Genomic DNA, 11,525 nt, shown 5'->3' on the forward strand with positions numbered 1-11,525 from the left:
TTAGTTCTTGGGCCGAATGTATTGACAGGCTCCTCCCAATTTAAGGATGATGGGCTAGATAAGCGCATTACCTTGTCATTGATTCTTCTATAGAACATTTCCAGATCTACTATAGAATCGTATCAGTGAGGCAGTTATGTACTTTAGTTGCGATAGAATGAAGAATTTTGATCTTGCGGAAAGAACTAAATTACTTATGAGATGGGATGATATTTGGTCTTGCTAAAGAACTCAAAAGTAATTTAGTTGATGAAAAATAGACCAGTAAACTTCATACATTTGATCTCTGATTATGGGGAATTCTTTTGCAGTGAAATCAGAGTAGCAGCTTCAAATGGGAACTCAGAATCGAGAGATTGGAAGCACATATATAGGTGCATCCAAGACTTTCCCCGGTATCAAAATAGTCATCTTTTCATGCTATAATAAGAAGAAATAGGTCAGAGTGTGGAGGCCCCTGTATCTATGCAAATTGTTTTAACAGGATAGGAAATGATCCCAAGTCATCAAATGATTCTACAACATTTGTTTTGCACGAGCTTTGCCCGGTAACATCAACGAGAGGATTCATGACAAACAAATTTCAAGAATTTGAACGTTATTACTCATCATTGTTTCTTACGTGGAGTTTCATCATTTGGCGGAAGGGGAACACCAAACACCCAATCAAGCACGTTGAGGTACTTGGAGCGGAACACGTCCCTCTCCATGGCATAACAATGCATGATAATTGCTGTTGATATGCTAAAGACCAAAACATCAGCTCTTTTCAAATTTTTAGACTGGGGCAAGTATCCTACATCAGCCATGCATGTGAAGAAGCTCTCGATTGCTCGTGCAAGGCAGTATAAAGATATTTCTATCCTTCGGCTCTTCTTCTCAATTGCTAGAGCTAGACCAGTAGGAAACTGTTCGAGAAAACAAGTATCAGATTAAAGCAAACTGTGCTTATGTTTGATTGGTTATCCTTTATTCAAAGGAAGTGACAAAGATGATCTACTTACAGTTCCTATCGCCACCATGGGAATGTTACATCTCTTCAGAATCCTGAATAGGATGCATGTCCATATCCTAAGTGGAAGCAGCAGCAAAAAGTATAGTCAACAATTAAATAACATAAAAAAAAAGATTAATATTCATATTAGAAGGTTATCATCCAAGAAATATTCATGGAAATATCTGAAATAGAGGAATTGATTGGATGCCAAGATGCTGTCTTCCCCTGATTCAGCACCCTGAATTTTCTGAAGAGCTTTGCACTTAGTCCTCTGGTTGGACCTTCACACATGCCTTTTGTACCACCAATATCAGCAAAGATAAATGCTGGAATAACCCGCCTAGTCATGATGTGTTTTAACACTAAAATTATTAACTTCCTTAGAATCTTCCCTTCATATTAACCCTACTCCAGCCCCCTCTGGTCCCCAAGCAGTCTTTATTGAACAAAAACGAACTCCTGACTAAAGGAACCAACATATAACCAAAAGAGAGAAAGAAAATGAAAAAAGGAAAAAAAATAACAAGAAGACACCATTGCACTTCCACTTGGTCTATGTTCTGGATAGTCAAATAAAAGAACAGATACCTATTTAGATACGTCAATTCCAACATGAGACTCCCAACTAAGGCAACCAACACATAAACTAAAAGGGGCAAACGAAAAAGTAACAAGAGGACACCACTGGGAACTCACTTGCAGGTAATCACACAAAAGATGATATGTCAACTCCAATCGCAGATAACTGGATGTGCACAAAGATAGGCATATCTAGGTGAACAAACATCCGAGACTAACAGTCACTTTGCTTTCAAACTCGGAATTGGTTTCCACAGGATTGCAAGAAAGGATTCTGTACATTCATCTCTATGTAGTATATGAGATCAAATTACTACTTTAAACTCAGTGCTTACCAGGCAGATGAACAATACATTGAGAGGAACAGGCTTGACCTTGCAGTACCAAGAAGACCTTTCCATAAAATTGTGTAATGCCTGTATGACATGGAGCAGTATTATTAACATCAATAATAGCTCAAAGGAGTGCCCATGTAATAGAAGCTCTAAGGGTATTAAAGATTGCAAAATCTAAATCGTGACTATTGATAAAGGAAAAAAGGAAAATGAAGATAGAATCACCAAAACTCAGTTTAGACTAACAATCCAGTACATAATGTACAAGAGGAAAGCAGACTTCGATACACATGAAACAGAAATAGCATATGGAATGGGGAAAGGGACAGTGAATGGTTTCCATGTATAGATACTTTCACGTAACCAACCTACATCAGCTAAATAGTTTAGTAATATCAAATGTTTCAGTATAATAGATTGCCCCAATATCTACATGGAGGCCAAATCTGGTTTGGAGAAAAAAAAAATCCAGGAACCTGAAAAGGGTGGGGTGATGTAAATTTTGAACAACTTCCAATGTGGAGGGATAAGGTGTTGAAACAGAGATGAAAGCTGGTATGTGAGTTTTATTGAGGAGCTATGAGAAGGTGGCACATTGAGTGTCCTTCATTTGAGGAATCAGAGTATCTATTAAGAGCTTCAAATTTTGAGGAATCAGTTTTGACATTATAAAAGTTTATTGGACAATTAAACTGAGGTAATGCTATATGATTAGATTATTTCCGTGGGGCTGGGGCTAACAACTAATTAACAGCTAATCAAGGACTGAGGCTAACAACTAATTAACAGAGCGCATGTCTACTTGATTATCCAGGGAATACTTAAAGAAAGATGCACTAAGACAGGATGTTGGGAATACAGTGACTAAACCTGAATCAGCTATTATAGTTGCAAGACATCTGATGCATCAAACAAGGAAATTCTACCATCAGTTAAAGTGCAATGAGTTACCTTTTCAGAAGACCTTGACGATGTACAATCAGCGCAGGAATTAGATAAACCGGAAGATATACTGGTAGTGCTCTTTTATAGGCTTGAAGAAAAAAGGAAAAGAAATGTGTACTGCATGCTTGATTCCCATGGATAATCTGCAGTGTTAGAAAATTTTAAAGAAAGAAATTGATTGAGACTCTCACTCTGGTAAAAAATTGGCTATTCTGAACCAAAAGCATGCAGAAAGCAATTATAATGGGCAACTCTCTGCAAATATAGTCTTACTTAGTCCTGTGATTAGCGACCTCTTCAAGGGTATACAGTATTTTCAACAGTAAACAGAAGTGATTGTGCTTTTTTAACTGAATAACACCATTATCAAGACAGTTCTCCAAACTAGAGCAACTTTTATGGTAATTCTCAATTAGGTAGTTCGACATACCACGCCCTACCTATTGCACGTTCAACTTGTTCTATTTCCAACTCAATTTTCTTTGTTAGAAAGTGTGTTGCATTGTGTTTAATCATTTATCTTTCGAGAAGGCATTAAGCTCTCCACGAACCGAATTAAGACTTCATTTGTCCTTCGAGGTAAAATATATTGCAGTTTTGCAGTCTTCTCCTGTATAAACTTAGAACCTTTTTCACTTCACAGCTTTGCAATTTCACTTATATAGCTGTGCCCTTCAAGTACTTAATTGAATTGTGTTCTTCTACTTTTGCTTCTCCATCTCTCCCTCATCATTCATCCATTACTTAGGCTTTCTCCAGTTTCTATCTGTGTGTCCTCCTTCCTCTTAGTAAAGAAAGCAGCATTAATATTTGAATACAGATAATTGAAACAGAGCTGCTCAACTACAACAGCAAAATAATGCTATGTTTCCCTTGTAGGGTGAACAGTGTGACACTCAATTCAGTCAAGACATGGAGAAAAGTTAAACAAGTAAATAAGAGAAAATGCAAAACTCCTCTATGCAATGGCAGGGTTCTGCTTTCTCTTCCTTAGAAACTTCAGCTGTGAATGCCCAACTTCGGCTTTTAATAAAAATAAAGAGAACTCAACATAGAATACCCATTGTTATTGCATATGTGGAATTGAATTAAAAATTTCAATAGTTCGGAAATGATTTTGATTCAGACATTAATCAGTAGCAAGAAGCCAGAGTTATTATTCATCCTCCCAGGAAGCAAAAGATTCTAATCCTATCAACAAAAACCTTGATGTTCAATCTAGAATGATGTGAACACCACACGCAAGAGTAATGAAGGCACCACACGCAAGAGTAATGAAGGCAAAAACCTCAAGACCCTGCATCGAAGTTTTAGACAATCAATTTACCATAGAACATAAACCTTCCCTAGAAAGAAAGAAGAAAAAGAGAAAAATAACAATCAGACAGCAATCTTCTGGAAACCAAACATCAATACCAAACACAAATCATTATTACAATTTTGAGAAGCTGAACATGCTAAGGACTCAAATTGTGAGTATTCTTGAATCTTTGATCCATCAATAGATGGTCCCAAAGTTAAGAAACTCAAAGGATTCCATTATCTTACAGTAATAGTGTGCCTACAATAAAGGTCCAAAAATTGTTCACCATCAACTCTGTGTTCCTCTTTTGGTTTTTACCAGGTTCATTCCCAATTTAGCTTAGGTTGGATTTTGAGGACATCTTTTGGGAGCAGGGCTTGTACTTGGGAATGCTAAACATAAAGTAAAGTGTCAAGTGGACATAATAGTACATTAAGGCCATGTTTACTACATTTGATTGGGCCGGATATCCGAAGCAATCCAGCCTTGTGGTCCATTTACTCTTTCTTAGTCGAGCCCGTGTTTATGGCTGCTGGCTCAGTATAGATGCGGATTGAAGGCTATTTTGATCACCCGACCTCACTATGGATTGCAATCCGTGGATGGCCCAACGCTGGGCTGAGTTCTTCTATCTTCCTACTTTGTCCTCAATATATGGGTTGCAACATTGTATGTGCCCCTTAATTTCGAAGAAATTACTCAACATTTGTGTTAGGTGCATTCAATGCACGTGACAAATTTTTTACTAAACAAGATGGTCTTGGCCTCTCTACCATTACCATCTTCTTCCCCTTTCAGCTGCTGCATGTGTAGGTTGTGGTGAAAATGTTGGGTTTGAGGTGCACAAAACTAAAATTAAAATTTTTATGTTCAATTTCTAAGCAGGCCAAATTTTGTTGCAACGTATTTATATAAATATAGTTATTTTTACTTGGTTTTGCAGTTATTCTAGAGCATAAATAGAGTATGTCTAAGTGCGCATCTTCCATTTGTAATTTCAAGAAATTTTTAAACTTATCAAAAAATAGACATTTGTTTTAAATAATCTCATTCTGATTGTGAGATTTTCAGAAATGGTGTTAACAAATACTACGTAAAGAAGATTTAATCCATTAACAATGCTCTTGTACTTCCGAACTAAGTTTGAAGAATAAATGAAATCGACAGAAAAAGTCATGTCAAGTGATAGCTACTTTTGTCTTTAGTGTGGTTCAAATTGTAAATACACATTTTAATCACTAGAATTATACTTCTACATAAAGGGGTTTGATTGCAATAATACGCATGCAATCTAATCTGAATTAACAAGAAGTAAACATGTGGGTAGTTAGTCCTATTCTACTCTATCACAAACATAATGAAAAGTGAATCTAAAGGCCCATTATCCCATACATGATAGTAAAGATGGCTAAGTATTGCTGAACATATTTACATAAAAAAAGCATGAAATAAGGAGCAAAGCTTCAAATGCAGAAAACATAATGCCTCCATCCCATATTATGTACCATTTTGACTAGACACAGAGTTCTATAAAAGAGTTGAAAAAGCTAAGTTCTGTGTATCTCTATACTGTTGCCTCAAAATTAGTATAAGACAGTGGTGCAACATCATTACTTCAAATAACAAGCCTTATTTTGCAACGCCATAGAAAGCAAATAAGTCATATATTTGGTATGGGAAGTATAAATATATGCATGGTGATATCATCTGCTAAAGCAAATTAAAAATAGAAAGTTCAGTTGAAAGGAACAAGAGTTTTGGAGAAATAAGTATTGTTAGTAATGGATGTCTCGTGATATAATAGAGATATAGAAACACAAAGCTATATAGGCATCAAGCGACCACCAACTCCAGATTGGACAGAAGAAAGCAGACTACCATCATCATATAAAGTTTAAGAAATGTCATGTAAGCTACACATACCGAGCAAGGTACTTTCATGTGTGGATCTAGTTTAATATCAACACCATTGGACTTGTAAAGGTTTTCTATCGCTTTCAAATTTGTTAAAGGCAGACCACTGGCAATCTCTCTCACTCCTTTCAGGATGACAGGATCCTTTGCTCCGTGTTTGTTGAGAAATGACTTATAAGATGTGGGCAAACTATCTTGATTCAATATGTAAGCAGACCTGAAAAGCATATCCCAAGTTCCATGGTAAGAATTATATTCCTAGAAAAATCAATTAGCACACGCAGTTTTAGACATTAGAGCATATCCCAAGGTCAAGACTTCTGAGTACATAAGTGAAAAGATTCTGGTTGTGAAACATTCTTCTTCACTTGAAGACTTTTATCATTCCAGTAAGGATCAATTTTGTGATGAAAGACTGATTGGAATGAAAACCTTTTGGTACTTTTTAGGGGGACCACCATGAAAAAAATCCGAAGAGTTTTCAAGTGTTGTTTCATATGCTCAACAACATCTAGAAGGCATAACAAGCAACCATATAAATTGTTCCCCTCAGCAGTTCATTCGAATCATTCAATGACCAAAAAATCTTGTACAAAACTTTCCACACCTTATATGTTGACTTCCACATCTTATTCTTTTTCCTATTAAGTAGGACTTGCGCACTCATCGTATACTAAGACCTTCCAGTTAACAGAATGCACGATGTGGTTGATGTTTGTAGAACATTACTACTTTGCTCAAGTTCCTTTTATGCTTAAACCTCCCGTAAACCGTATTGCAAGTGAGAAAATAATGGTATTGCATAGAAAAACAGCAGAGACCATTTTCTGTAAGTTACTCCTAAATGATTTAATGCTGAATGTTAAGCAGAATAATCCTCCTTTTTTTTTTTTTTATGCACGATGTGGTTGATGTTTGTAGAACATTACTACTTTGCTCAAGTTCCTTTTATGCTTAAACCTCCCGTAAACCGTATTGCAAGTGAGAAAATAATGGTATTGCATAGAAAAACAGCAGAGACCATTTTCTGTAAGTTACTCCTAAATGATTTAATGCTGAATGTTAAGCAGAATAATCCTCCTTTTTTTTTTTTTTTGAGCAGTTTAAGCACAATAATCCTATGAAATGCATAAGAACACTAACATCGAAAATCATAACTTCTAGAATAACAATGTGAAGATTCATTGCATGTACTTCGGGCCAACAGTGTAACTCTGCTTTTGAGTCCAGTCATCATGAAACACTTCCCAAGAATGCTTTAAAGTTTCAAAAGCATCTCTTTAGAAAATAAATTGAAAGCTTACGTTTGATTTTTCAGAATTGGATTAGACAGTTTTCAGATGTTTTAAAAGCTAAACCCTTGGTCCAGTTTGAGAAATAAATATAATTTTCATTTTCGTAATCTCTCAAAGTCAGCTTAGTATTTATATTCTATTTCAGCTTCATTACAATCCTGTATTAGCAATATAACCAAAATTCTTTGACGTGCAATTTGTGTTCTGATCTTCATGTTAGAAAATATGAACATTATATGAAAAAAATGTATATCTTTTTCTCGCAACTGAACATTTAAAGTTCACAAGCAACTTCAGTCAACCTAATGATTGAGCCACTTTTACATGTCCACATGTCCATATCTAGACTAAGCATATAGGCAGTATATATTTATTTGTGGACACCTAACACTTACCAGCTAGTTGGTATTGTCACCAAACTGTGTCATGTACATACAGATTTTGACAATGATTAAGAAATTGCAGATTGCTGATAGTAGAAAACAATAAACAAGGAACTAACAGCATTCAAAAATTGAAATAAGACGCAAAAATGGGCATGGGGAATAGGATACTTACAGAATTTGGGATGAGGAGAGACACATAAGGAAAATATCTCCATGCGCCCATGTTAGAGGCTTACATATATGGCCAAATCTCTTGCTTTTTATCCCACATCGTGAAGCCAATACAGTGGCACGCATGAGAATGTAAATAGCCAAGCTTGTATGCTGAGTGTTCAACCCAGTAAGAAGCATTGATGACCCTGCTATAGCACCTGCCAGCAAAGACCTCCATTTTGCCGTCCTAAATATTTAGGAAATCTCAACAATAAGATGCTAAATATATATACAACAATAGTACAAGTCATAAAGGCTATCAAGCTAAAGTGACCAAATTTCTCAGAAACAATAAACATAGATACTAATAATAACAAATTAAATAACAAATATAAAAGGAAAGGTAACTGTTGGTGAAAATCATGCCTTCGATGACCACCTAAAGCAGCAACAATCTCATCCACGGACACAAACGTCCCAGCAAATGTACCAAGAAACAGGCCGTATCTTAAAGTCTCCTTCAGAGCTAGTATCACATCTGCACTAGTAGAAGTCATTTCTACTTTCCTGAAAAGAAAAGGACATCCATAAGACCTTGATGAATGAATAAGTTCCCCACCTACATGCATATGCACAAATATAACAAATCTACAGTCATAAGCAAGAATGCTGTTGAATTTGTTTATGAATTCATAACAAAGATTGTTTAAATTCAAAGAGCATAAAAACCTGGATTTCATTGAATTTTTAAGCCATGAAAATGCAAATCATTTTCTATTCGACTTTTCCAATTGAAATTGGTTCCAACTTTATAGCGCCAAATACAACCTCGTCGTTCGTAAATGTTGAACGGATTCACTAGCAACACCAAATAATTCAAGTTCAAAACAATAATCATCTGTCGAAGCCTGAAATGAGTAATCCAGAACCACGCTAATTGCAGAAAGGAAACAGTGATTAAAGTTATGAGGCAAATAATAACTTAGCGGCCACTTAAGTAAGAAATATCAAAAGTCAAATTACGAGACGAATTAAGGAAGACGAAACTACAACTCCAAAAGAATTACTTGGATGCCGATAGCAGTCGCCGACGACGAAGGCGCGTGAGAAGAGCGAAAATGGCCAGTCCACCTTTCAGCCCGGCGCCGATGGCGAAGCCCTTAACGGACGCCGTGTAAACTCTCCAGAGCTTATCGTACTCCTGAACTGGATACGAGTCGAAGCTAAGGAGAGAGCAAGACGACGATGATGATGGCAAGCTCGACCTCGATGATTGCCTCCTACTGCATTCGGCACAGTTGTTCGAGCCGCAAGCGCATTTCTCCCCAGCATTGGCTGAGTGGGCGTCTTTTCCTCCGTCTTCCGACGCCGCCATCGCCGGCGGAGATAACTTCCTCGTCTTTTGTTCGATTGGAAGAGAGAGAGAGAGAGAGAGAGAGAGAGATGTTCTATAGGAATTATCGGACGGCGAGTGAGGGGCAAACACGTACGATTGGGCAGTTGATCGTTATTTCGCTCCAAATTAATTGTTAGGGCTTGTTTGGATTAACTTATTTCTTCATTTATATTATTTTAATTAATAATAATCTTATAAAACTTAATTCACTCACTTAATATTGTCTTAGGGATTGAAGCTTAAAATAAATTTTTTATTTAGATTTTAAACTTTTTAAATTAAAAAATCGATATAAATAAAAAATTATAAACAATTCCCAATCAATTTTTACAGCTTATTGATAAACTTATAAATACTATTCTTATTTGGTTTTATCTCCACCTTTTAGTTTTTGAAATAGTTGTGATAATAAAAATATATTTATTTTTAGGTACTCTAATAAAAAATATATTTTATTATCATTTCCATTTCAATTACTTTTTTATATATTTACATATATATAAAAAAGTCCACTCATCAATTTTATAAGTTAATAATACTTTTTTCATAATACTTTGATATAGCATCACTAATAATTTTAAATTAACAAAAAAAGTATAGTTATCAATTTTGTTTAAATAAAAAGATATTTGATTTGACACCACTAGTAATAAAAATAAATAGGTAAATAGTACTGATGAGTGCGATTGTAGCACGGGTCCAAAGTTCTTGGATCTGGATATTGGATGTGGGCTAATTGAGTGAAATCTCTTGAGAAAGAGGACCTGCAAAATAAAAGGTTAGCACTTTGATGCTTAAGTTAGCATCAAATTTAAAAATAGAGAAGTATAAAGACAAACTATAACAAGAAATTGTGAAAGAAATGAAAATTTCGTGAGCGAAGATATGAATATCATAATAGCAGTGTAGCAGTGGAAGAATTCTTTGAAAGTGGCCAGGAGGGTCTGCTGAGAGAAGCCCCTTGTATTTATAGAGGAGGAGTTCCTCTATGGAAAGAGTCCTAGGAGGTGCATCTGGCGAGGAAGGCGGGAAGAGGTTGCCTCTCTGTCCGTTTCTTGAGCAACAAATCTTCGAGTGAGGAGTGATTCCTACTTTGTGAGAACTCCTGCTTTAGGAGTCCTCTTAGGGCGAGGAGTTCGATTTCTGGAGGGCACCTTCCTCCCCCAGTGTTAAGGGTCGCCTGCGTACTCGGCACCCTTGACGTGCATTTCGACCACTCAATCGTTCTACATGGCCGACCACTCAACCTTCATCGACAGACGCTGGACATCCACAGTCTTAGAGTCTTAGGTGTTGGTCTTTTACTGCTTTATTATTTGCTTTTTGTTGTTTAGATTGCTCAGGGGGGAAGTTACGCCTCATGAGGTGCATTTTTCAGCTATTTTAATATTTACTGCTTTCAATAGGATTTATTTTTTTAAGCCTATTATAGGGGGGAATGAGTACAAGAAACTTGGTTTAGTGACGTGCTAAAGTCCCCCTCAAGGCGATCTCTTTGCTCTAGTATCATTAATCATTGTATTCGCACTTTTCAGTTTAATGCAATCTACTTTCTGAAATCGTGCATTCAAATTGTTGTCGTTGCGTTATTGGTTTCGTATTGTGATTCCTATCGGCGCGCTGCGTTAATGCCGAGTGGGAGTGTGTGTTGAGATTGGCGGTCCTTTATGCTGGGCCTTCTTCTTAGGCTGAGCTCGTAAGTTTCATCCTTAGATAGCTTTTGAGGTGGGGGGCTCCTCCTTGGACTGAACTTAGTGAGTCTTCCTCTTGGGCTAATCTTGAAGAGGCAAGCCTCCTTCTTGGGCCAAGTGCAATAATTCTAGGCTACCTCTCTCCTGGGCTCGCAAGCTTGTCTTGGGCCTAGCATTTCTTTTTGAGCCAATCGTACTAGGTCATACCTATCATTCAGTCCCACCACTCTAAGAAGGAAGGATGCCTCCTAAATCTTTAGAGTAGGAGCCTTTGTCTTCATCGGAAGGGGGGACCTGCCTGCCTTCATAAGGAAGAAGGGTGTCTCCCCATTCTCTGTATGGAAGGTTTTTGTATCTTTGGGAAAGAAGGACCTGCCTATATTAATCTGGCGTTTGTTCTTCTAATTGGCTACTGCAGCCTTCGTCTTATTGGGAAGCAGGGCAATAGCTTTTTGGCAGGCTAATCTTACGGCTGCAATGATGGCAAGAGGGGCGCGTCCCTTAGGTAATCGCAACACCCATGTCCAGTAG

At 36.9% G+C, this 11,525-nt stretch overlaps 1 protein-coding gene across 1 annotated transcript; it reads right to left on the reverse strand.

The window, feature by feature from the left end:
* LOC105177098 lies at positions 424-9,413 on the reverse strand. Its single transcript, XM_011100130.2, has 8 exons — positions 8,975-9,413; positions 8,334-8,474; positions 7,927-8,154; positions 6,083-6,290; positions 2,863-2,999; positions 1,912-1,992; positions 1,005-1,071; positions 424-908 (listed from the first exon to the last, which is right to left on the reverse strand). Exons 1-8 carry the CDS (start codon positions 9,280-9,282, stop codon positions 609-611), a joined length of 1,470 nt encoding a protein of 489 aa, XP_011098432.1. The 5' UTR covers positions 9,283-9,413; the 3' UTR covers positions 424-608.

This window comes from Sesamum indicum, linkage group LG2 (genome assembly GCF_000512975.1).
Source record: "Sesamum indicum cultivar Zhongzhi No. 13 linkage group LG2, S_indicum_v1.0, whole genome shotgun sequence".
NCBI lineage: Eukaryota > Viridiplantae > Streptophyta > Magnoliopsida > Lamiales > Pedaliaceae > Sesamum > Sesamum indicum.

Bases quoted from the DNA above. Each gene is read 5' to 3' on its own strand.
- LOC105177098 (XM_011100130.2), bottom strand. From the start codon at position 9,282: ATGGCGGCGTCGGAAGACGGAGGAAAAGACGCCCACTCAGCCAATGCT. The intron at 8,155-8,333 runs GCATGATTTTCA...CTAAATATTTAG, and splicing joins GCTTTAGGTGGTCATCGAAG to GACGGCAAAATGGAGGTCTT. The intron at 1,993-2,862 runs GTAACTCATTGC...CATGTCATACAG, and splicing joins CGTCAAGGTCTTCTGAAAAG to GCATTACACAATTTTATGGA.